Raw genomic sequence first — 27,258 nt, 5'->3', positions numbered from 1 at the left:
CGACACTGTTTTGCATCATCCGGGCATTGGGATCTCAACCCAGAATTCAAAGAAAAGGCGCGAACCGCTTCTCGGCTCGAGCTGTGGCGCAAACGTAGTATCTGACGGCCTAGGGGAAGGAGGGAGGGGGGCCGAGTGACGACATGGCGTACAGGCACAGGGAATTAAAATAAAGAACGGTGGCTGTGCATCAGGGAGAGACACAAACAACTGTCACAGACTGGTCCCCCCCAAAGATTAAACTGAAAACCCTGGGTTTAGCAGGCCGTTGATTTGACGGAGGGAGGGGGAAGCAAATGAATACAGAGAAAATCTATTTTTTTACATCTTAAGACGACGGTGCAGCGTGACTGATAGCCCTCGGCATCTTTCTGGGTGCTTGGCAGCAAATACGGGGCGGTGTATGACGATGGTCTTCAGGCCTATTGCACGAGCTGCTGCTCAGGGAAGACTCTGCTAACGTGCGATGACCCGACTTGTAATAGGCCGGCTAACAGTCATAATACACCATTTACTGCCAAAAGGCAAGCCCCATGGCTGCCAGCACCCAGATCGCCGATGAAGGCTACCAGTCTACTGCACCGTCTACCGCCAAAAGGCAGTTAGCAGCTGCTGCTGTGTAGCAATGCAGTCCCACGTCTGCCGGCACCAAGAGGACATATGGTGACGGTGAGCTCAGCTGTGCTGAGCGGGCTCCATGTTGTCTGCACAGGTAACCCAGGTAACCCAGGTAAAAAGGCGCGAATCTATTGTCTGCCGTTACTGTGACGGGGGAGGGAGGGGCCTGACGACATGTACCCAGAACCGCCCGCGACACTGTTTTGCATCATCCGGGCATTGGGATCTCAACCCAGAATTCCAAGGGGCGGCGGAGACTGCGGGAACTGTGGGATAGCTGTGGGATAGCTACCCATAGTGCAATGCTCCGGAAGTCGACGCTAGCCTCGTACTGTGGACGCGGTCTGCCGACTAGAGCACCTAGAGCATTTTATTGTGTGGACATACACAATCGGCTGTATACAACCGATTTCAATAAAACCGGCTTCTATAAATTCGAACTAATTTCGTAGTGTAGACATACCCTAAGAGGGCCCCGCAACGTCCGCGGCTGCCGGCGCAGTGGGGAAAAAAAAAAAAAGCTGCGTCCTGCTTCTCCCCCCAGCGCTTGCGCCGCCATACAGCTGATTAGCGCAAGCCTGGGAGGGAGGGGTGAGGAGGAGGAATGGGGCATGCTTGGGGAAGAGGCGGGGCCAGGTGGGGATTTAGGGAGGGATCCAATGGGGCAGTGAGGGGGCGGGGCTGGGGGCGGGACCAGGGAGGGGATTTGGGGAGGGATCCAATGGGGCAGGGAGGGGCGGGGGGTGGCGCGAGACAATTCGCATCCCATCATGGGGCCCCGCCCCTGCTAAAGCCGGCCCTGCAGCCCACAAATAATAGTTGGGTTCAATGTGAAAACAGTAATACATTCTCCTCAGCCAGTGCAACACTGGGAGGCAGCTTTCAGAGCAAGACAGCCTAAAATACGCCACCCAATGTAATTTCCCCACTCTTACTTCCTCTACTTCAGTGGATTTTACACCTGAGTGGTTTTCTTTTACATAATAAAAGCTGGCTGCCTCCCAGTCTGCAGTCAGAGTGAGATGCGGTGTGGGTGTAGAGGCCATAGCTTGGGGAAAACACCAGCAGGGCTTGGCTTTGCACTGTGCCAGGGGAGAGCTGAGGGTAGAAGCACAAGGTTGAAAGAGGTGAGCAGGATGGGGAATGCTGCAGTGTTCATCCTCGTACAGACGAGCACTCCCCTACCTAGGAGGAAGGAGGCCTAAGAGAAGGACAGCGTAGCATCCCTTGTGCTACTCAGAAGTATCTGTTTGAAGAATTGAGTGTTGTGAGAGTAGAATAAACTTGTTAATTTTACATAAATATGTATATAGCTAAATGTTTGATGACTTCATAATGTTTTTTGCAATATGTAATTCATATTTAGGCCCCTCATAACCTTAATCTGACCCTGTGCATACCCCTAGGGGTCTGTGCACCCCTGGTTGAGAACCGCTGAACTAGATATCAAATGGAACAGCCACTTTCAGCTATAAAGACATTCAGCTACTTCATATATTCAGTGTCCTCCACCCCTGCTTTAAAGAGACACCAAAGTACTGCAGTGTATTAGATTGTTCAATCTGTAACAGCCCTACAGAATGGTTACTGTGAACTGCAGTGTAAAGGCCTGTGACAGCTATAACAATATCCTGGATAAATCTTATTGAATTAAACGTAATATATTTTGGGTCCATTGTATAAAAAATGCATTTGTTTGTGTGATTGTCATTGTACCTAACTTCTTTAGGAGAAGGAGGAATATGAATGTAAGTCCTCTGGTTATCAGAGGTTTGAAGCTTTGCCCTGGGGAGGGAATCCATTGTCTGGCTGATTACCCATCCACAGTCTCTTCAAAGGTTCACACTGGATTTTTCTGAGACCAGCAGAGATTTTGGGATAAATAACCTGAGTTTAAAGCCAGGTCTATACTAAAAAGCTAGGTTGACCCAGCTACACGGCTCAGGGGGTATGAAAAATCCACACCCCTGATCGCTGTATAGACAACACAAGGTCGGTGGAAGAATTAATCCAGCTCCCCCAGAGGTGTAGCTGCCACCTCCTGGGGAGATGAATTAATTACAGTGACAGGAGATTCCCTCCCATCACTGTAGTGGCTATGCTAAGGCACTACAGTAGTTTGTGTTGCTTTAGCTTTAAGTGTAGTCAAGCCCTAACACTCAGTGCCCTCTTTCCAATCCAGCAAAGGGACAGGATCTCTGGTCCCTGGAAGGCCCCTATTCTTATGGAAGGATTTTTGCCTACTGAAGCCCCATAAAATTGGGTTCCCCTTCTGAACAATGCATATGGTGAACTTAAAATCGCAGGAAATGCCATGTAGGGGTTTGGAGGACTGCTCCAGCTGGAATTGTGTGTGTATGTATGTATGGGGGGGGGGTAATCTCTTGTACACTAATTAGCATGTGTGTAGGTTCTTTTATTGGTTTTAATGTTTTCTCTGTAGTGCTTTTACCTTAATAAAACAGGCTTGCTTAGAAAGAGCCGTGTGGTAATATAACCAAGGCAATTACCCTGTGTACTGGTCTCTGAGGAGAGGCGTGAAGGCGGACTATTTTTTGCTGGGCATAACACTGAAGGCAAGGAACTGTTCAGCCTGGAAATTCTCTCCTTTCTGATCAGGGTGACACAGATCTCCATCCAAGAGAGGCAATGGCTACGGAGCCTACAGTGGGTGCCCCTTGCTGGACCACTGAAGGAAAATAGATGCTGTTGTCCTGAACTGTGACCGTGCCCAGTCCTGCAAACCCTACTCAGGTGCTCACTCCCTCAGAAATAGTCATGTAACTAATAAGTTGCAGGAGCAGGCCCTCCCCAGGGGAAGTCCATTTCTTTTCTTAGCAGCCACAGGCAGACTCATGATTCTGTCCCTTCCTCTCTTACAAGCCATTCCCACACACACCTGGAGAGGCCATTTTCTTATATTGCTTTAAAGGTGTTTTTAATATCAATTTATGATCCTTGGTTCAGGCTGTGGCAGATAAAGAGGAAAGGATCTGAAAACATGAGACAGAGACTTAGATGCTGTTGCAAGCCTAGGATTTCACACTTATTTGCCAAAGCTTTTCAGTTTCCATCCATCTATCTATAGCCTCTAGAGAACAAGGGACTTTTGAGAATGAAAAGTAAAAGGAAATAGGGCTGTCAGATTAAAGAAAGAGCAAACTTCAGCTCATCAGCAATACCAAACAATCATACTTTCTAATTTGCTATTTCATTATGTTCAGTTATCACCCAGAGCCAGAAAGGAATAGACAGACACTGTCCAGTGTTTTGGCTTTTATTGAGACATGATTTTCTTCTTTTCATATAACTTATCTAATTAAAATATTAATCTCCGTAGTTACCACAAAAAAGTAACATAGAAAATTGTATATACAGAGTTGGGGACCAAAGTACAAATGCAAGTCAGCATAACTCTCCCTCCTGCCCACGTCACTCATTCCACCCAGCCAAAGCACTCAAGGGAGGTGGAGAAAGGTGTTGGGTCCTGGATGGTTTCTTTCCACACAGTATAGCACAGAAAATTGCACAAGTTTAACATGTTGAATGCTGGAAGAGATTGGAAACTGAGCAAGCAATTTTACTCTACAGTTGGCTTAGTTCATGTCTTACTAAAATAATTCCTCCCCCTCTGTAAAAAGCATTCCAATTCTTTCAGCCTGGGAGATTTAGTGTCTGACTGAAAAAAAGAAAGAGCACCTTGCAGGGGCGAGATGAGTGTTGGTCTCATGTGAAGAAGGATCTGCTCCTCATTGAGAAAGTGGATTGAAATATTATGGGATTAGAGGCAACAATATTTGTATTGTATCTTTCCCCACAAATCCACCTAACTAGGCTAAAATACTGACAGATGGCAGGGTCTGCAAAGAGAGAACTGGTTTTAATGGGATGATATACCCACTGCACAGCTAAAAGTAGTACCCACAGTCCAGACATGAATATCTAACTGTAATAATGCTAGGTAGCAATTTAATGGTGCCCGAGAGAATTCTCAGATTTACCCAAGGTTCTTTAACCGTGGCTCCACCGTGGCCCAGACACAGATGAGTCTTCCCTTTCCCCCACACCCCAAGTAAAAAACAGAAATAAATGGTAGCACAACAGTTGGCAGAAGATTATATATTGTTACCTAATTAAAAATACAGCAAATTAAATACAGCAAAATGCAAGAGCAAAAAGGCATTATTTTACAGCACAATACACACTGAAATGCTGCACAGGAACATGATTAAAGCGTCTGGGACTTTAACAAATTTACGGCACACGAGATTCTGAGAAAACTCTTCCAAGATCTTCAAAATTAAGAATTGGGGCTTCCATGATGTTCAAATGCCTAAGTAGACAGAACCCAAAGCATAAAGGGTTTTCTTCCCCCCCAAGTCATCTGTGGTATATACTTCACAGCAAAGTTCCCTCAGGCCAGCATACGCACCCAAGTCCACTTGTTCAGGGTTTTCCAGTCAAGAAAATATGGTCACGCTGTTGGGCAGCTACCACCAAGAGCAGCAACCAGCCCTGCCTCCTTTCCTACAAGGAGAGCAGAATGTCCTCCAGAGTCAGAGACAGCAGTTGCATTTAGGAGCACTTCAAACGGGTCTTAGACCTGGACAGTTTCCATTTCCAGGGCCCATCGGATAGGCTTGATCCATCAACAGCAGGACAGGTTCCCTCAGAGCACTACCAGCTCTAACCCAGTCCAACCTCTGCCAGCAGTGCTCCAGGTAAACTTGCTTTCACATCTGTCGAGAGAGATTCAGTGCTTGTGCTGAACTGGCGGCCATAAGAAGGATTTTATAACCTAGTGACTTCCTAGTAGTGTCGCTCACTTGACTGGGCCAGAAGCAGCTGCAGCCACAGTGAAATTCTGTTCATTTAACTGAAGTCACAGTCTCGGCATCCTTACCCATGACCACCTTCATGATGGAGTTTTGCTCCAAAGTCCCCTAGTTACTTTTCAGCAGAAGCTGCTCCCTGAAAGGTAAAACCTCACCCCTCCCTTCCACAGCTGGGATTTTCCCCTCGGACATCGGGCGCAAATCGCCATGTGTTTTGAATTTGTATTGTAGAGTTTGCACCAACATAAGACAAGATTCACTTTCCCCATGAAGTGGTTTTACTTTAAAATAAAAAACACTACAGCTTTTGCTTTTTCCGGCAATAATTTACAGGGGAAAAGGCAGGATTTAAGTGCCAGCTTTTAGACTGGGAAAATCCTTTCCAATGCTGTGTGATGCTTGGGAAACTAGATAAAGCTGCTTCCTTCTGCTAAAAGAAATAAAACCAATTCCTTCATTGGTTTTGTTAAAATTGTTTTGGCTTCAAGAGTCTGAGACCGATCTAAAACCCAAAAGAGCGATTAAAATTTCAATTTCGGCACAGTGATATTTCTCCCCAAGAATTCTCGTGTTTTTCCAATAAGCTGAAGAAGAAGAAGAGAACAAACAGCGGGAGAAGGGACCTCAGCAGTTCTCAGAATTCCCACACAACAGTTTAAGCATCTGTACAAGGAGTTCAGAGAGGTTGAGAGCTGGGATTCATTAACATACACAACTGGAGAATGCCGCCTCAGACCCAACCCAGCCTGCTGAAGGACTGGTGAGCAGATTGGCCTCCAGCATTACCTGTCCCAGATAGGAGCTGACATGTAGTGGGCATGAAATCAAGGAAGAGGCTCCCATTGTAACAGCGTCCACATGGAGGGAAGGGGCTCCAACTCAAGTAATCGGGAAAGAGGCAGGGTCCTTCTACCAGGACTGGGGTGGGGGTGGGGAGGTGACATAATATCTGGGGGGAAATATTAATTAAAACCATTTTGTAAATTTATTAAGACGTTAAATAGCAACATCAGTCTCTGGACCTTCCCTTCTCAGCAGATACCAAGACTTCACATTTTCTGAAGGTTTTATAATTCTGAACATGGTGTTTTTGACAGAAATTGGAGGCAAGGCAGGGGAGGTAGAGAAAGGGACCGGAGGGCTGGCTTGAAAAATAGTGTGCTGTCATCCTTGTGCAGGTTTTTTAAGCCTCTCACAGCTGCTGCAGCCTCCATGGAGCATGTTGAGGAAAGGACTCGGTGCTCCTTGGGTGCCTTCCTTCCCCTCCACCTTCAATGCCACTCCCCCACAAGAGAGGAATTCCCATCTCTCTCCTGGGCAGCTTATCTTCGAGAGAACCTGTTTTTGAATGCTTTGATAGTCTTTGCCATCATGGGTGCAATTTCTGAAACAACGGAAAAAAACAGAAGAGTAGTGGTACAAAGAATCAGAAGAACATAGAACTGGTTATCTAGCTACATCTCTCATGATCCCACTGGCATCCAAGTACACTTCTACCCCGATATAACGTGACCAGATATAACACGAATTCGGATACAACACGGTAAAGCAGCACTCGGGGGGGGGGGGGGGGGAGGAGAGGCTGCGCACTCCGGCAGATCAAAGCAAGTTCGATATAACGCGGTTTCACCTATAATGCGGTAAGATTTTTTGGCTCCCGAGGACAGCGTTATATCGGGGTAGAGGTGTAGCACAACCCAACGTTGTCTCAGCCAATAGAATTGGCAGCTACATGGAGAAGACCTATTGGGATCTTCTATTTCAACCCCAGGCCAGTAAAGAATTGCTCCCTACAATACATTCCCCGGTGCTTTATCCAGGCTAGTTTTATATGATTCAAGTTAGAGTCCTGCAAATCTGTGGATATCCGTTTTATATCCACGGACCATGTTTGCAGATCAGATGCGGATACAAATTTTGTATCTGTGCAGGGCTCTAATTCAAGCAATGGGGTTTTCACTGCCTCCTGGGAGGCTATGCCACGATCTGACCATCACTGGGAAAAGCCCGGCCCCAACATGGTGGAAAAGGGATTGAAGTAACTAGGAGCCATACAGTCCAAGGTTCACCCATCCTCCCCGTACTAACCGCACAATATCAGCATCTTTTAGTGCTGCCTTTAAAAGAAAGGCTGGCCAGCATGCCGGAGGATTTTGAAGAACAGCTTTAAATTTTTGGGAGCATTCAAATCATGTGCCACCCTCAGAATTTTCCAAAGAGCAGCAGACTTGTCAGCTCTGACTGACCAAGAACCTCATCTGGTCAACTAGGTCTTTCCACTGGTAACACGGCAAACCTCTGAAAGGCATTTACCCTCTTCATTTGTCGGCCATAAATCTAAGGTGCCTATCACCGTGGTATCTAAGCAACAAATGTACAGCAATGCTAGAAGTGGCCAGGGGGCTTTCAGCTCGCTCTCTTACAGGCATCTGCCTTCTGCCAGTTCTTTTCTCTCCCCCCCCCTCCTCCTCTCCATGGTGAGCTACCCATCAAGGGAAGATTAACAAAAGTGGCGGGATTTGCATTTTAAGCTGAACATACTCAGGGCTGGGCTCAGTCCATGACCACAATCCAACAGACCTCACTTAAATCTGGGACTAAATTCCCAGTCTATTTTTGTTAACAGGTTTAGTGACGGCGCCTGCCACGGCTGAATATTTCAGACACCCAAGATATAAGAATTGATCCTTGCAAGACCCCTCGGAGACAGGTTGGTATCGTCAGTTTTACAGACCGGGAAACTGAGGAAGGGAAATTGACTTCCCCCGAGGTTGCCCAGCAAATATATGGCAGAGGTGGGTAATGAACCTAAGTCTCTATTCCCAATCCAATGTATCCATCACAAGACCCTTTGCTGCAATTTGACCCATTTTTGTCACCCTTCCCTTTAACAGGAGGGTTGGAAAAGAAACACCCCTCTCTTGAGTCAGCCCCCTGCTAACCCTATATCAATCTCTTCCATGCATGATCAGTCAGTGGTTAAAGCTCATAGTAACAACAGCTAGAAATAACTAGCACCGACAGTGATGCCTGCATCACTCACTCTTCACTGGTGGTTTCCTGGGGTCATAGCCAGAGGTGGTGCTGCCTGGGGATGGACCAGAATGGGCACTGCTGGTGCTGGGCCCATCATAGGACTGCTCCTCCTCAGACTGGGCATAACTTCTACCGGGTGAGAACAGGACTGGTTTTATCCTGCAATTCAGAGAAATATGGAGGAGAGACCAAGAGCTTCAATGATGGAACCAATTCATTTCCATGCCATGCGTGGGTAGGTGCTGAGTGGATACTCTCTTCTCTCTGTCCCAACTGCACAATTTACTGCACACCTGAGGTGGAACTCCACAGCAACATGACTGAATTGCACTTATTACGTTGCAAACAACTCATCTTCAGTGTCCAACGAACTGGGGATCATTTAGCCCCATTTCACAGCTTAGGAAACAGGGACAGAGATTATGTGATTTGCCCAAAGCTACAGAGTCAGTCAATAGAGGAGCCAAGATTAAAACTGGCTCCTAGTCCAGTGCTCAAACGTCAGACCAGGCCACTCTCCGCATTGTGTATAGCATTCCTACAAGGTCAATGGCTGCCAAGTAACATTCCACAGATAGAGGGGACCTGAGAAGTTCCTTACCAGACCAGGCCTGTGCTGCAGGTTTCCAGTTTCTCCTGCCAGAACTGATGACCTAAGTTATTCCTGAAGCAAGCCAGGGAACTGGGAGAGCTTGAACTCAAGAGCTTGGCAGGTGAAATAGATGCTTGTCCATTGTTTTTAGACTTATACACATGCCATCGATTGCTACTGACTGACAAACCTCTCCCTCCCCTTTAGGGACAGAGAGAAGGATCTGAAGGGAGGGGGAATCTCCTTTCTCCTGTTCCCGTCCCTCCAACCTCCATAAGACAGGAGGGATTCTTTGTGCTCAGGGGACAACCTGCTGGGTTTCTCCCACTGCCCAGCCCCCTAAGGAAAGGTCCTGACCAGACAGGTGGGGGAAGTTTAAGACTCACTTGATCTTCTCTGGTACAGCAGCTCCTCCAGTTCCAAATTTCTCTTGTCTCCTCCGCACATCCCGAGGGGGCTTTGCTGCTGAATTGACAAATGCCATCTTGGCCACTCTGCCTGCAGAGGGAGAGAACACACACCCTTTAGGATCCAGCCACAAGTGGGTCCTCTGAACTCACTGTCACAAAGCAGCGAGTCCACCTTCATGCTCTCTAGTGGAAGCACCGGCCACCACATCCTCACCCTTTCACTCCATTACATGCGGCAGAGTTCCCTCCCTGACCCTGTACCCCTCTGCTACCGAGCTTCATGCTTGAGAGAGGCCCCACTGATAGACCTGTGGACAGAGAATTTCAGAACAACCCTGGAGTGCCCTATCAATATACTTCAATCCCAACCTGGGGGAACGACCCTAAGAATGAAACGAGATTTCAGTTTCTGTGACCTCTGATGTCCCCGCAGGAAGGGACACTAGGCTGTTTTGCCATGGAACAAATCTCCTAGGAACTGAACTGAGGCCCGCAAAGTCATTTAAGTGGGACCATCATTCAGACAACAGTGATTTGGGACAACTTCTAACCTGGGCCAGATTTGAACCAGCCACCTAGACAGCCAGCCCTTTCTTTTCACTCCAGCACGAAGAATCACAACCCACCCCATTCACCAGTCCGTCGCCCCTGCATCACCCAGTGCCTGCTTTACCTTTGGGTTTGTTGGCATGAGCTGAGCGGATGTTCTGTGTTAACATGAGCAACCGCTGTTCTCGGGCATCGTGGAGCCGAAGGTACATCTCCCTCCAGGACTCAAACTCTTCTGGCTTCTCCTTCTTGAAGTCCCGGACGCAGTGATTGTGCCACAGCTGATCAGTGTCCTCAATTAAAACCTGGAGATAGACCCGCGAGTTACCTCAGAGACAGTTTTCTGGGATCTCTCTGGAGAGCACAAACTCAGACCTTTAACCCATGTGCCACCTAGTGGCCCTCCTCCCTTCACATACCATCACCCTGTTCACAAGTCTAGCATGTCCCATCTACATGAATCACGCAGTGAGGGAATGACTCTTTTCAAGAGGTTCAGCTAGGTTCCCTATCACACTCAGCTCATCCCAGTTTACAGGGCTGTGTCACACTGCCCTCCTGCCAATATCAGACTGCAGGGACCTTCGGCAAAGGGCAGAATTTCACTGTAGCCTCAGTACCTAAGCCTATTCTCCCCCTATGGGGCAGTTACCTATTTCACATCACAAGTTCAGCACAGCAAAGGGCCAAAGCATTAGCCCAAAGGTTCGGTGTCAAAACCCCCTGTTGCCTTCTAAAAAGTAGAGCTAGAAACTTGGCCACAGCAAAGGAGGAGTCTATACAACTGGCTAGGCTCTTCTCAAATGAAAGAGCATCTGCTTTAATGCAAACCGCTCCTCCCGGCTGGATTCAGAAGTACCGTGATTAGCTTACGATGAGTTCCAGGCCAGATCCCGCACTGGTCTTTACAGAGGGCATTCGCTATCCCTCTTACGTGTGGGAAATCACGGTGTGCGGCAGGGAAGCAGGCTGCTAATGTATTTTTCTCTCATGTTATCTTTGGTGGGCAGAGGAAAGAGAAGGAAGTGGTGGCATTTCTCTTTCCTCTGGCTCTCACCTTGATTTACACTGGAGAGGTTCCCTCAGAGTGACAGTGGGTACCATCATGTGTTAGTATGAGCACAAGTGGATCCATCTTCAAGCCTCAGCTGCCTGTGCTGCAGTTAGTTGCCCTCACTAACAGACGTGGCAAGCAACACGCACCGCCGTAGGAGTGGTTAGGATGCACCAATCCCCCTCCTGAGATTAACCTAACCAGAGTAAACAAGGAGGCAGGACCTCAATACTACTTAGAAGGAAGTGGGGGATGCAAAAACCCATGACCAGGCTAGGGGTGCTACTGAAAGACATCTGGGACACCAGCTCAGCGCCCAGGGCTGGGAACTCCGTCAGTCTCATTACCCACTTAGCAGCTGGGCCTGGTGCTACGAACAGTGGCTTCCTGCAGTGCAAAGCAACAATTAAGATTTTCCCCAGACAATCCACTGCCAAAGACCTGGGACCCAGCCAGCCGCATTTAGTTCAAAACCAGAACATTTCCAGCCTCATAAGGCACTTTCCCTATCAGACAGGCCAGCAAGACTCTCCAGCTGGCATTCTGGACCTCTTGCTGTTAGTGTTACTGCACACTGTCGGATTCACATGCAGCTCTGAGAAGCCAGCCACATGCTCCTAGCACAGTGAGGGTAAGCACCAGGCTGGGAGGTAGCCTGGCAAACCACTGCCACTGAGGGAAAACGGATTTCAAGAGAGACAGGAGATGGCTGATGAGCCTGGGACCCAAACAAGGCTGATTTTAACAGTAACCCTTGGCCAGAAGCACCTCATCTGTGGGGTGGGATATCCTGGTGTGACAATGAGCCAGAAAGAGTTAAGCAACCAGCAGGCTAACGTGACCCAGATCAACCTTTAAGAGCATATTAGAGAAGAATTGAAATGGTACACAGGGCCATTTCTTGTAGATGGTTATCAAAGCCATGTTAGATAGGCCAGAGTGTTTAAAACTTTGTATTGTCAAAGAATTAGAAGTAAATGAATAGTATTTGTCTGTGTTTACCTATATCTATCTGTTAGAAACTTCACAATGTGATCTCATTAACTGGTAGATGATAAACTTCTCTTCCCATCTGTTACTATGTTCTATTAATTTAGAGATCAAAAGGGAATATTAATATTTAGATGAAACTTGGGTGTAATAATATCATGTCTATATTTCTCTTTGAAGTTTGTTGCAAACTGTCTATGAACTGCTTGGATGGATAATTAACTTATGCTGATGAATGCAACTAATTACTTGTGTATACATAGGAAATAGATTTTGCTTCAAAGCCACAATGTATAGTACCTATTCTTCACCCAAAGAATATCAGCTGTGCTGTCGGATGTCAAGAGGCTAGCGCAGCCTGTCAGAGATGTATACAAGAACTCTGGGGCCTGATCCTGTCATCTCAAGTCTGCCTGAACCTTATCAGGAGAGGTTTTGACTTGCCAGACTGGGAAGCTGAAGCCCTATCTGGATTACCCTGCTATTTCTCAGGGAGAATATATACAGCCTCTGCACATGGACTGCCTGTTGTATATAACCAATGGAATTGATTCTGAAAGAACATTTTGCAACTCAGCAGCTCACCATCTCTACTATGAAACTAACCTAAGAACTTTATCATTATTCATACAGATATGAATCTTTTAACCATAATCACTCTTTTTTAATACATCTTAGTTTAGTTAATAAGTGGCTGTAAGCGTGTATTTGGGTAAAGTATGAAACATTCATTGACCTGGTGGGCAATACGTCTGATCCCTTGGGATTGGTAGAATTTTATATACGGTGAACAAGATTTTAAGTAATCCTCATATTTGACTTGACTGTCGGGTGGAAGCCCAGGGCTGGATCGCTTTAAGGGAGCTGTATTTTTGGCTTCTGGGTAACCAGTAAGGTATTGCAGAAGCTGTTTTGGTGAATCTAATTATTAGAATAATCCACCAGTTTTGGGGATTGTCTGCCCTGATTGAGCAATCGCAGGGTGGTCCTTCCAGGCACCATAGTCACACCTGGAATACTGGCTGCTAATAGGGAAGCAAGGCTCGGTGGCAGGAGATAAATCGAGGCCAGAATGAAGAGTTGGGGGACCTCTCCCAAAGCCTTTCAGCCATGGTCCATGCCTTCTCATGAACGTTCTCCTCCTCCCAGTGAAGTATCAGCATTCCCCTCCTGCCCAGCTCCCGCCTCTGAGTTGGAGACACCTACGTGATTACATTCCTCAATGCGATACAGTTGATTAGGGGTGCATCTCTCCAATACTGGCTCCAACACCGAAAAAGGAACTCCACCGACTTCATAGATTGCTACAGGAGAGCGAGAGAGAGACACCGACAATGTTTATCTGACTCCTTTCAGCCTGAGGGAAAGTGTTTAACAGAGCTTACCGATAAACACATGGGTCATTGCGGCCACCACAGAAATGCAGAAGATCATGGCAGCTGTTGAATAGCTCACAGCAATACTACACAGCAGTTTAAAACAGGAAGGGAAGGAAAGGGGAATATACTGTATCCACCTGCTGCAGAGAGAATTTACAGGCAGCAGAATTTGAGCAAGTCATTGGGCCCAACAGCTCTCTTCCTGCAAAAGAGTGCTATGGGTAATCTTAACCATATGTGGTCACGTGTCACATCCCTAGTCAAGACCCCAATTCTACACCTTATTTCTAAGAGTGCAGTGCTCCCCAGAAGTAAGCTGGGGCATTGGTTCAGTACTGACACAGAGCACCCTCTACCAATTCCTGCAGCACTAGTGTTCCTTTGCGGTCTCCCATCCTAGTATTAGCCTATCCCATTCCTGCTTAGCTTGCTAAGTGATATGGCTGTAAAGCATACAAAGCCAGGTGCTCCCTGGAGATAGAAAAGCAAGTTAACAACTCACTGCATTGCATGACCCCTATGAGTAGCATTCCACCGGTATTCAGAACTAGGCCAGCAGAAGCACAGAACTCTCCTCACACTGACAGTGGATGATTGCACCTTTAAAGCAAAGCGGGAGTGATACTCACAGTCAATATTGTTGTTGAGGACTCTGATGCACTGCTCGTATAGAGACATCATCTTGGGGAGGTAGGCAGATTTAGAGCCCGAATACACTTGCATCTTGGAATTCAGCCTGCGTCCTGTAAAGCCAGCCTCACCCTCCTCAATGGGCGAGGACACTGCTGTGATCAGATGACAGATGGGAAAGAAAAGAAATAAGACCAGCATCATGGTTTCACCTGAGCGGTAAGAGCATCTTGAACTGCAGAGCACGTCCTGAGCAATTATTGAGACAGATCAAGGTTAATACACCAGGCTCAGAGGCACATGAGTAGCCAGGTCAGCTGACCACTAATGTGACTGCAACCCCTTTACTTGTGCCTGAATTGAGTCATGTGCCAAAGGACAGATAATCAAAGCTCATGCTACAGAATAAGCCAACTCCCTCATCCCTCCCAAAATGTATGAAGTGGGGAGGAGGGGAGTCATCTTCCGCTGAAAGATCAGGTATTGGTCCCTGCCAGAGGCAGAACAGTGGCCCCTGAGTATATAAGGCCTTTCGTCCCCTGAGCTTTGCACTGGTACTGAGGCTGGATAGAGAGAGGTCACACTCAGTTAATCACAAGGAGCTTTAATTCAAATGACAGAGTGGATTCTGCACACGGGGGTTAATCACAGCAATCTCTCCCTCCTCCCTTACCCCCACAAAGCACCCAAGGACTCTTCCAGTCCCAAAGATTCTGCCCCATCCCCTGACCAGCACATACTTTTCCTCTTTGTCTGGGAGAAGGTAATCAACTCGAGAGAGGGAAGTGGGCGATAATTGGCCTGAATTGCAGGCAAAGGGATATCTGGTAACGTTGGCATCACATCAATGGGGATCTGGAGGGAGAGAAAGCACAAAACTGAACAGAGATAGAAGAGGGAGAGAACATGCGCAGAAGCTGGTAGATGTATTCACTGAAAACATTTTAATAACCCACATGACGATGATCAGCCTGCACCAGGGCATAGCCTCAGACTGAGATTTCAATTCTGTCCATGTTATCGGTGGACGAGCCCAAGGCAATTTCAGCACAGAACACAAGCATGAGCCTCCTAGCATCCCCGCATTCACTAACATGAGAGTCACTCATACCTGTATATGCTACAGAGTATTGTGCTCAATGGCCCTAGTAAGAAGCCAAGTGTGGGATGGATAATCCCACCCAACAGCAGAAATGTCACTCACAAGGAGGCATTACAGAATGTGGTCCCATGAAGTACCTGATGGGACATCCCTACGTATCAGGTTCCACAGAACACCAGCCTTATGCTAAATTCAGGATCTGAGATGGCAAAGAGGACATGAATTAATCCTAAGCACCTGCCAAGTAGGACAGAGCATGCCCGGTATGGAAGGTGGCACTTACCAATGCCACAGTTGGTTCATATTCAGACTCTCTGAGATCTTACCTTTTTCGGTTTGGATGTCCCAGATTGCTTCTTCTCTGCCCTTTTTTCGCTTGTCTGCTTGTGACTTGTATTCTTCCGGCTCGAGTCTGAGCTCTTGGTACTGGCTTTAGACCCATTTTGCTTGCCATGCCCTCTGTTTCTCTCAGGGGCTGGAGGAGCAGGGGGTTTAACCACCTTTTTCTTCTTTTTCTGGGGCTGGTCATAGCTGAGGTATGATTCAAAGGACATTTTAGGCTGCTCATATTCATCCTCCACTTCCACCTCACCAAAACCCGGTGAGAAAGCCACAGATTTTTTGTCTGAGTCAGAGGCTTTGGATTTGCCCTCAGTAGTCTTTAAGCTGCTAGAAAGCCCCTTCTCTTTGCTCCTGTTTGAGGAGTTACCCTCTAACTTCCGTTTCTCCCGATCCACGTTGGATAGCTCCAGGCTTAGCCTGGACTTTTCCAGTTTGGCTTTCTCAGAGTCCCGGTGTTTTTGCTTCTTATGGTTGTCAACAGCCTCCTCCAAGTGAGGTTGTGACTTTTCTTTCCTGGAGCCCCCACTTTCTCTGTTCTTCTCTCTCTTGGTGCCGTCTAAAGTCCTGAGCTTCTCCTTGCTGCCACCTGCTGAGGGAGCCTCTCGGATCTGCTCCTTGAAAGAGGACTTGTGCAGTCTTTCTGGGCTAAAGGCAGAGGTCCTCACCTCCCCCTTGGCGTCCAGTCGCTGCTTCTCCTTGTGAGAGGACTTGTGCTCTTTGCTCCGAGTCAGGTTTCCTTTGTCTTGGGATTCGCTGGGATTCCTTTCATGGCTTCCCACCAGCTTGTCCTGAAAGCTGTGGCCTTTATTAGCTTTCCGATGAAACACTGTCTGCTCCACCTCTTGTTCCTCAGAGGCAGAGTGATCCATGTATAGTTCCTCAGGGCTCTCCCTCAGCTCAGGTGACAAAGCGTGTCCATAGTCCGAGTATTCCTGATCTGAGGAGTGCACTGGGGAAGCTCTGCCCCAGCCCTTGTCCTCCTCGCTGCCATAGCTGATGGCCTCATGGGCTCTCTCAGGCTCTGAATACCTTTTGGCCTTCTTCTCTCTGTAGTTTGGCTCACATGATTGGCTGCAGGAAGGCTGGAATGCTTCCGAGTAGTCCTGCTCAGCTTCCTCGTCCTCTTTTGGGGAAGGCTCTCGCTGCCGTTTCCTAGAGCTGCTTCTCTCATAGTCACGTTCTTCTGAATCAATGTTATTTCTAAGAGACAAAGACAACCCAATAGTTAGACAAAAATCCATCAACAAGAATAAACGGAGCGACTTCCTGAGGACAGTGTGGATGGGAACCAGGTACACAGAAGAATAAGAGCATCTGGAGGCTGAACATAGTAAAAACATTGATGATTCTTTCCTGCATAAAGTTCGGGGCTTTAGTGGTAGTGTCTCCAGTACAGAAATCTCCAAGCCCTAACTTACCGGGACTGAAGATTTCCCGGTAATCTGGGAGAGAGCAAAGCAGCTGCCTCAAGACAGAGGAAGAATGCATGGGGCCATACTGGGCTACATTCTCCTAATTACACACACCAGCAGGCAGGGCTACAGCAACCATTACAATCCAATCTCTAGTACCACAGAGTCATGCATTAGGCCACAGAAGCGGTCAATTCAATCAGTCAATCCTTCTCCCTGGAGCCACAGCACTGTTCCTACAACACACTTGCTAGTATTAACCGAAGGGCTGAGTTTTCATAACAGCTGTTTTCACTGGCTCTCAGAAAGAGGATTTCCACTCTGCTTTGTGCCTATAGCTTCCCCTCTAGTGTTACAACATTAGGGAAGTGAGATTGTAGGGTTTGTCTCCTGCTTTTGTGAAGACATTTTCTAGGTGTCTAGAGTCACTCTCTCCATCACACTACCGTTTCCTGAAAGAAAAACGTTACTCCGACCTGAAACTGCAGTAGTCAGCAATTCTGTGGCCACCGTAGGCAGGAAACTTACCCCACAATGAGGTAAGCACCTCATGCAGAGTGATCACTCTGATGTTATGATGATTTTGAAGCCTAGCCTTATTTCCAGGGCCACAGAAACCTAGCACCACCTCCACTGGGAGATTTACTGCAACTTATCCAGTGAGACAAATGGACAAGCTAGCTTACCGCTCTACTTCTTGAGGGACTGGCACCAGCTTCTTCCATCTGGCTACTAAGTTCTTGGCAAAGTCTCCCACCAGCTCATGTTTCCGTAAGCCATTCACAGTCTTCCCAACACCAGTCTCCTGCAAGAAAGATGCAAGACATCAGCTGATCTCCACAAACCAGTCAACATTCTCAGCACAGGTCATCTAAAAACAGGTTTGTCAAAGTCAAACTCCCAGATCCGCTTCGTTACCCAGAACCCTTTTCAAGTTAACAGCCTCAAGAAAGCTAGACTAAATTTAACCGTTTCAATGCTACCTAACGTACCAGATACACAAGCAAAGTGTGCTTCTATTGCATCATCAGCTTCCAATTTGGCAACAGAAAGTGAGCAGCCGCAGCAAGAGTTCACACCAGGCCATGTTAGAGTTGCTATGAAACTTTTTTTTAACTAAAAGGGTTTAAATAAAAAGATCTGGAATTCCACCAAGCTCCAATGATAGCTTCAGGAGGGGAGCAGCAACAAACAAATGCAAACTCAACTAGTCTGTTTTCAAGCAAACACCCTTAAAAAAATATACGATAAGCAGAATGGTTTCGCTCAAATTTGTTCCAGGAGGTGTCAGTGTTTAAGAACATAGAACGCAACTCTTATCAACCATTCCAAGAATGCTGATGACATCACCATAGTGCAACAGACAGAGGGCCAAACCAACTGATTGTTTAGGGTAGGAATTGTACCAGACTTGTGCTCAATATTTTAGTAAGGAGAAAGAAATTCATATTCAGTTGATGGTGATGAGTCGGGAATGTTCCATCACAGTGCTAGGAGATCATCTGTCAGTAAGCCACAGGAAAAAGGGTCATGACCACTTTCAGATATTTATCGATTTTAAGTAGGGCTTTCAAGCGATTAAAAAAAGTACAGTAATGCAATCTCTTTATCATGAAAGTTGAACGTACAAAAAAAAAAAAACTGCATTCAAAAATCAAACAATGTAAAACTTTAGAGCCTACAAGTCCACTCAGTCCTACTTCTTGTTCAGACAATCGCTCAGACAAACAAGTTTGTTTTCATTTGCAGGAGATAGCTGCCCTCTTCTTGTTTACAATGTCACCTGAAAGTGAGAACAAGCATTTGCATTGTGCCGTTGTAGCCGGTATCATAAGATATTTACATGCCAAATGCGCTAAAGCTTCTTATGTCCCTTCATGTTTCAACCACCATGCATCCATGCTGATGATGGGTTCTACTTGATAACAATCCAAAGCAGTGCAGACCGACGCATGTTCATTTTCATCATCAGAGTCAGATGCCACCAGCAGAAGGTTGATTTTCTTTTTTGGTGGTTCGGGTTCTGTAGTTTCCACATCGGAGTGCTACTCTTTTAAGACTTCTGAAAGTATGCTCCGCACTTCGCCCCTCTCAGATTTTGGAAAGCACTTCAGATTCTTAAACCTTGGGTCAAATGCTGTAGCTATCTTTAGAAATTGCACATTGGTGTCTTCTTTGCGTTTTGTCAAATCTGCAGTGAAAGTGTTCTTAAAGTGAACAACATGTGCTGAGTTATCATCCGAGACTGCTATAACATGAAATATATGGCAGAATGTGGGTAAAACAGAGCAGGAGACATACTATTCTCCCCCAAGGAGTTCAGTCAAAATTATAATTAACGCATTATTTTTTTTAATGAGCGTCATCAGCATGGAAGCATGTCCTATGGAATGGTGGCCGAAGCATGAAGGGGCATATGAATGTTTAGCATATTTGGCACGTAAATACCTTGCAACGTCAGCTACAAAAGTGCCATGCGAACGCCTATTCTCACTTTCAGGTGACACTGCTTCCTGCTTCTTATTTACAATATCTCCCGTAAATATAAACCAACTTGTTTGTCTGAGCGATTGGCTGAACAAGAAGCAGGACTGAGTGGACTTGTAGGCTCTAAAGTTTTACATTGTTTTGGTTTTGAGTGCAGTTACGTAACCAAAACAAAAAAAAAAAAACAAAAAAACCCTACGTTTGTAAGTTGCTCTTTCACAATAAAGAGATTGCACTACAGTACTTGTATGAGGGGAATTGAAACATACTATTTCTTTTATCATTTTTTACAGTGCAAATATTTGTAACAGAAATAATATAAAGTGAGCACTCTACAAATGTATTCTGCATTGTTATTGAAATCAATATATTTGAAAAAGTAGAAAAACATCCACAAATATTTAATAAATTTCCATTGGTATTCTATTGTTTAACAGTGCGATTAAAACTGCGATCAATCGTAAATATTTTTTTTAATTGTGATTAATTTTTTTAAGTTAGTCACGTGAGTTAACTGCTATTAATCAACAGCCCTAATTTTAAGGTCTTGAGGCCATCATGATAATCTAGTCTGAACCTCCTGTACAACAGGCCAATAGAAGCCACCCAGGGATTCCAGCATCAAGCCCAATAACTTGTGGTTGAACTAGATCATCTGTTTTAGAAAGAGATCCAATCTTGATTTAATGACTCTAGGTGATGAAGTATTCATCACATTCCTTGGTAATCCATTGCAACAGTTGATCACTTTCAATTTACACCTTGTTTCCAATTTCAGCTTCACTTGTCTTTAGAGTCTACACTGGCTAGTCTAAACTGGCAATGCTAGAGCGCTGCCACAGCAGTGCTTTAACGTGGCTTGCGTGGACGCGGCAGAGCTCTGGGAGAGAGCTCTCCCGGCGCGCTAAAAAAACCCACCTCCACGAGGGGCATAACTATCAGCGCTGGTGCACTGTCTACACTGGCGCTTTACAGCGCTGAAACTTGCTGCGCTCAGCGGGGTGTTTTTTCAAACCCCTGAGCGAGAAAGTTGCAGTGCTGTAAATTGCCAGTGTAGACAAGCCCTACATGGCATTTTCCACAAGAACTGAGTGTTAGCCCCAATATCCCGATCACATTTCAATTTCAGGAGACATTTTGTTATTCTGTTCCATGAAGGGTACTGTAAAAATAGAAGACTGTTATAGTTCTTACCACAAGGATGTCAACCGTGATAGGCAACTCAGAAAGTCTCTTCAGGCTTTTCAGCAGCTGCAGAGACAACAAGGAAAGTGTTCAGATTTATCATACTAATCACATACTGAGATTAGAAAGGAAGAAAATTCTGCACTGTATGGGAGCTTGCTCGAGATGTCTGAGCAGCAAACGTCTCAACTCATATCCACAAGCAGCTGTTATCTGACTTCAGATCAAGCTACTAAGGTGGTGAACATGTAGAGGACTGATTCAAAGAAATGTAACGTTTTGTTGCAGAAAGAGAGGGGAAGTCTGCAAGACAGCAGCACTGGGTAATTTGCACTGCTGTCATTTGAGACTCTCGAAGTGCATTAAGCCTTAACACTTCTGTGAAGTCTTCTCTCCATTTTACTCATGCGGAACGGAGGCACCAATTATATTATCTAGAATCACACAGCAAGTTTGTAAAAGGGCTCGATACAAAACCCAGGGCCAGCATTTTCAGAAGTGTCTAGTGATTTTTGATGCCCACCTTGAGATCTCTTAAAGGGCACTTTAAAAACGTGCCTGAGCACCCCCCTCCAAGAATCAGGCCCCTTTCAAAAGTCTCAGTGTTCAGCATCTAAAACTGAGGCACTATCATAGCACCTATACACACCCATCATAGCTCAGCGCTCAGTTGTGTTGTGTGCCATACAAACACAAAATATGACAACATCCATGACCCAGAAGCACTTACCTTTAAAATTAACGTTAATTTTGGGGTGTAATTAGACATTCTACTAATCTCAGCCATTAGAAGTACCCTTCCAGTGCCAGATTATAAAAGTTATACATTGATCATTGAACAAAATGTGTTTTGATATATATTTGAAAGATGCTTTGACTTTACAAAACAACATAAGGAAGGCAGGAGTTCATCTATCCTAAAGAACTAATGGGATGGCTTCTGCTCACTGCAGAGGGCTGATCACCACTTCTCCATGTTTCATTTAAGGTTTAGTTACCATGGCTGAAGGTTAATTTTTCTGTTGGCCTCAAAGTATTTAAACCAACCATGGCTTTTTAGCACTGTTGTTCTAAAATACTGAAGGGGACAATGAATTATCCCACATGCGCTCCAACAATAATTAACTGATTCTTAAATTCACCCTACCTGCAACCCCACCCAATGTATACATGCAGGTGAAGGAATCCCATCGGATCATGAGGTCTGGAGCCCGGATATCAAGCATTGGGATGGAAACTATACCTCCATTTTTGACGGATAGAAGGATTTACATCAAGGAGACCAATCATCTTCTCTCCCAAGATATGGACGAGAAAGGTGACCTGCACTCCTTTCAGATCGTTTAGGTTGCTGCTAATTAAGAAGCAGGTGCTACTGTTGAGTAACAATGTTCCTTCTTCCTTCACCCCAGCTCTATTACCATGATACTCCTCAACAGATAGTTTGGGGAAACAAGGGCCTACTGAGCCGTCTGGTGCTGCTCCACACAAGGATCTCTGACAAAACTGGGCACCAACACGGCAGGTCAAGTTTGCATCTCACATTTGATGGCCTAGAAATAAGTGCAACCAAGAACAATAACCAGACCTCTTGTAGATCACGGCAACGTAACAAGATACTCTAATCACTCCATCTAGTTACAGAGAAGACAATATTTTTTAAAGGGTCCCAAATAAATCAGATAGGAAGCTGCCATCTTGACAGTTTGAGTACGACATGGGGAATGCATCTCCCATTGGAATGAGCTCTGCATTCCTTAAGGCAGTGGTGGACAACCTGCAGGAAGCGGCAGCCAGCATGTCCCTGTGGCCCATGCCACTTTTCTCAGCTCCCATTGGCCGGGAATGGTGAACTGCGGCCACTGGGAGCTGCGGGCAGCTGTGCAAATGTAAAAAACTGTTTGGCAGCCCGCCAGCAGATTACCCTGATGGGCTGCGTGCGGCCCATGGGCCGCAGGATGCCCACCACTGCCTTAAGGTCTACATCAGAGGGCTCCTGCTGAGAAGGACCTGTTCAATTGCAGTGTCAGCTAAGGGTACATCTACACTGGAAACTTCAAAGCGCTGCTGCGGAAACACTCAGACTTGCTGCGCTCAGGAGGGTGATTTTTCACACCCCTGAGCCAGCAAGTCAGAGCGCTATAAAATGTAAGTGTAGACAAGCCCTAAGACACCAATCTCAGTTAAGGAATCATGGCAAATTATAGATGGAGAGATACTGGAACCATTCAGACAATTGCTTGGACATTTAGGATTGTTCCCCATTGTACATTTCCTAGAGGTTTGGCCTATCTAATTTCAAACCTCTCAGGCAATGGAACATCCACCATTTTCATGGGGAGACTATTCAGACACCTAAAAGATCCCACGATTAGGAAGTTTTCCCTTTATATTTACTCCAAGTTTTCTAATGATACTTTCTTGCAGCATCCTAAGCAATTCCTCTCACTCCTTGGTTATTTGTAGCTTTTAGGGCCCTGTCTTGATGAGCAGGAAGGGTGCATTTTTCAATCAAGTTAGTTTAACATGCTTGGAAAGCCTCCTGTGTTAAGATTTGAGCTTAGCATGATTGAAAAGCCCTAACACGAATCGATATAACAATTGAATCACATCCCTCTTTGCCCATCAAGGCAGTTTTCATTTCACTAAGCTTTCAATGTGTGCATATATAAATATACGTTACACGCTGTTTTCATAATCTGTAATTCAGCAGGTTTTCCGGATGAGTTGCAAACTTTTAAATGAACACTGTCAGACACAAGACTTTCTTTTGGTTACTTCTGTCGCCAACAGCACCTTAGGGTACGTTCACAATACTGATATAGCCCAATAGTGCAGACAAAGCCTACGCCAACACAACGGGTTTATCTGTTGGTATAGGAACACCACTTCCTTGAAGTTAGCTCTATCGACCGAAACCCTCTTTCATGACACGGCAGCATCTATCATGGGGGTGATGTCAGCATAGCTATGACTGACAGGGTGTGTTTTTCCTTGACAGCCCTGATCGATGTAGCTATGCTAACATAACTTTTCAGTGTAGGCCAAGCCTTAGGTTGCTAAAATGGTCGTCTGTAATAGTCTAACTCACTGATCACTATATACACATTATTTGCTTATGTATTACTGTCCAACGAGAATGGACAGACTGCAAGACCTCTGGAGCAGGGACACCATATTCAGGTGTGTTTTTACAGCACAATTGTGGCCTTTAGGTACCACAAAACAAAACAAAAAGAGTTTCACTTCCCAAGTCTCATGCCCTACCACAACACTGCTGTTGAAAACGTGTGGAGAATGTTTAAACAAAACTTTCGGATTATTTGCTTAATAAACTTGAGCCTAATCTAGCAGGTACCCACCTATGAAGTAGTACTGTGAAGCACCATATTGTTTATTTTAACTGCTCATTTTCCTTTTTAAATGTTTTTTAAATAACTAGACCATTGCAATGCTGACGAGGCAAGTATATTTCAGATTATTGGAGCATAGCCTGGTCCCATTCTCTTCAACAACATTTTATGTTGCTTGTATGTTCCCGTCTCTCCTTTCAGCAGAAAACAAGCAGTTTTGAAGGGACACAAAATACACAATACAGCTCCAGTCTAACTATTTTAGAGTTTTCACCCCTTCCACTGGAAAATATGATTGCTTCCAACCCATGACAACAGCATCCAAAGTCTCCCACGGAGTGCTCCGTGCCAGCACTCTGAGGTTGTCCCAAAAATAATATTAATACTTAGCACTTTTCAGGAGTAGAACTCAGAGAACTTTACAAAAGTGGATAAACATTATTATTCCCATATTATAGGTAAGCTGGGCCACCAGCCAGTAACCAGATGTTTCAGAAAATGGTCCAAGAAACTTTGAGCTGGACAACGATGTCTCAGTTTCCCGATTTGTAAAATAGAGATAATACTCTCAGAAAGGTGTTTTGAGGATTAATGTTACTAACACCCTGAAACTATGAGTGCTATGAAAAGTGTATTGCATGTTAACTCCAGACAGAAACAACAAGAAAATAAACCCCTTAAAAATGCAGTTTTCTCACTGATGCATGTGCACAAAAAGAGATCTAACCCATAACGACCATGAGTAATACCTTGCAATGCCAAAATGAGTTGTCACACACAGTAGATTGTGTAGATCTTCATAGTATAAACTTACCTCTCCTTTCTGACATGATTTGATGAGCAGTGAAATAGTTAAACCTTCAAGTCTCAGTATCAGCTATCCTTGAGCATCTGAGTTAGCACTCGGAGATGAGTAGGACAGTTCATTTCTCTCAGAGTTAAGGCTGTTTTATCCAGTTTCTTGAGCCAATTAGTTTAAAAGAAGATTTAATTCTCCCAGTGCAAAATTTGTGTGTAGACCAGCCCTTACTGTTTTAGGTTTTGCAGATGCAGAAAACATAAAAACCATGAACCAAGTGCATGCATTTCCACAATAACAGACAGAGACTTCCCCCACCCTGATCCCGCCCCCCCCCCCCCCCCAACGAAAACTTGGATTCTGGAGAACAAGGTAACAGCATAAGTGAGGTGCCAGTACACAGGGTCATTCAGAGTCCTCCATTTACAGGTGGAGAAGAGGCACAGAAGCCTTGTCTATAGCAGGAATTATCAACTGTTGACAATGGGAGCCAGCAATGGGTACAGCTGAATTGGTGCTAAACACAGTTTAACTGCAAGGACAGATCAGAGTGAACTGAGTTCCCCAACTGTTGCTGACAACGGATGTCTGCAACATAATTTTCCTAGTGGAGACAAAGCTACACAGGCTAAACAACTTGCCAGAGAACAGAGAGGGAGTCTCCAAGTCAGAGCCAGAATTAGAACCCAGGAGCTCTAGGCTTCCAGTTCAGGCCACGACTCTCTAGAAAGCAGAGCCCACCATGGCTTAAATGAAATTGCTTTAAATTCCCCTGAGCAGCATCAGCCGAACAGCCAAAGCTTTGGTTTACTGTTGCCTTTCACTATGATCGCATCCAGAATATTACATTAGGAATGATGGGTTTCCACCATAACTCTCAGCATCACTGGGGAAGGACCAGCTGTACCTTCCAGAAACAAGCTCCCTCACCAGACCTATGTTATTTGTTTCACTAACTACAGTCCATATCTTGACATAAAAAACAGCCACACACAGAGAATAACTCATCCCAGAGGGGCAGGTATTCCCCTCAGAGTCCATTCTGAAATCCTATTGAATGTATTCCTTGTTTAAGAGTCTTTTTGTAGGACGCAAGTTAGGGGCCCAGATGTCTCCAGAGCCTATTTATCTGGTTAGGGCCTGGATATGGACCCCTTAAAAATATTGCAAGCATACTCAGGAGCGCTGCTGCAACTTCCCCACTGCTTGGCACATACTAAACCACTTGTGCATTCAAACACATGTAGCCCACAGAAGGGTCATCCCCAGCAGGACCGCCCCCACTGCGATATCCCCCAGACCCAACTCCTCTCAGTCAGTTCCTCTTCCAAAGCCCCCTTTCCTAGAGCCTTTCCTGGCCCCCTCCCCATATGTTCCCTATAGCTCCCCCAGAAGTCTTTCCAGGAGCTGAGCCAGCCCCCTTCTCTCGATCCCTTCTCCCCACATCCCCAGCCTGGGACCCAGGAAGGTGGACCTCCACTGATCCCCTGGGGCCCTGGAATGGGACCCCAGCCCGCCTTCTACCTTCACAGCAGCCCTCAGAGGAGAGCTCAGAAACTGTCCCTCCCCCGGATCCCTGCCCCCAATGACCCTTGGAATGCCCCCCAACCCTCCCTCTTCTGGATCCCTGACCCCCCTTTGCCCCGTGGCCCTTGGAAGGGCCCCCAACCCTCCCGCCCCTGGATCCTCTGACTGGCAGTGGCCCTCGGACGGCCCCTCACTCCCCTGGGTTCGCCTCAGTTCGGGGTATTCGCGGGGGGCCCGTGCCCTGCCGCCCCGACACTCGCCGGAGGGGGCCCTGGCACTCGCAGCCCCCCAGCCCGCCTCCCGCCCACACTGCCCCCTCCCGTCGGCGCCGTTACCTTCTTGGGTTCCGAACTGCCCGAGAGTCGCGACTGCAGCTTCCCCACAACTTCCAGCACCGATTCCGCCATTTTTACTGCTGGAGAGGCCTCCGTGGCGGAAACGGCTTCACCGCCCACCGACAACACTGAGCTTCCCCGTCCCCCGCCGCCATCTTCGCTCCTGGCAGGAAACGGAAACCAGACGTCTGGTCAACAGCCAGTCGCCATCCTGGGTGCTGGCAAGGAAGCTACTGCGCCGAGAGGGGTCAGCCGCCATTTTGGATACTGGCAATAAGCTTCTGTAGTGACAGGAGACGCTGCCATCTTGGATATTGGCAAGAAGCGTCTGTGCTTAGGGGCAACCGCCATCTTGGTTGCTGGCAAGAGGCTTGTCTACCACCATGGGCCACTGAGAGCCAGCTACCCCCTTTCTACTGGTTTTTCAGTGGCTCCCTCTCAAACCCAACTGAGTTCACTGGGGACTATAAAGACAGGTGCCATCCCTCATACCCGTATCGACTGGGGCACCAGGAGGCCCATATCTGCACTGCTGCCCCCGTGCCATGTCAGAGACTGAGTTGCCATGGCACCGCTACACGGTGGCACCCAGGGACCCCCTTCGAGTTATTCCTGATAATGCG

The 27,258-nt window shown here is 46.4% G+C and overlaps 1 protein-coding gene across 2 annotated transcripts; it reads right to left on the bottom strand.

The window, feature by feature from the left end:
- Positions 1-3,882: 3,882 nt before the first annotated feature.
- Positions 3,883-26,803, bottom strand: ELOA (elongin A). 2 transcript variants are annotated; one of them, XM_034753915.1, is made up of 11 exons: positions 26,636-26,803; positions 20,631-20,687; positions 17,636-17,754; positions 15,522-16,737; positions 14,834-14,948; positions 14,093-14,248; positions 13,291-13,388; positions 10,165-10,345; positions 9,468-9,579; positions 8,497-8,648; positions 3,883-6,837 (listed from the first exon to the last, which is right to left on the bottom strand). In XM_034753915.1, exons 1-11 carry the CDS (start codon positions 26,705-26,707, stop codon positions 6,776-6,778), a joined length of 2,340 nt encoding a protein of 779 aa, XP_034609806.1. In that variant the 5' UTR covers positions 26,708-26,803; the 3' UTR covers positions 3,883-6,775. The 2 variants fall into 2 exon arrangements, with proteins under 2 accessions (XP_034609806.1, XP_034609807.1); XM_034753916.1 differs by having other exon boundaries at positions 14,093-14,245.
- Positions 26,804-27,258: the final 455 nt, after the last annotated feature.

This window comes from Trachemys scripta, chromosome 20, assembly GCF_013100865.1.
Source record: "Trachemys scripta elegans isolate TJP31775 chromosome 20, CAS_Tse_1.0, whole genome shotgun sequence".
NCBI lineage: Eukaryota > Metazoa > Chordata > Testudines > Emydidae > Trachemys > Trachemys scripta.
This window is presented reverse-complemented; position numbering and strand designations above follow the sequence as displayed.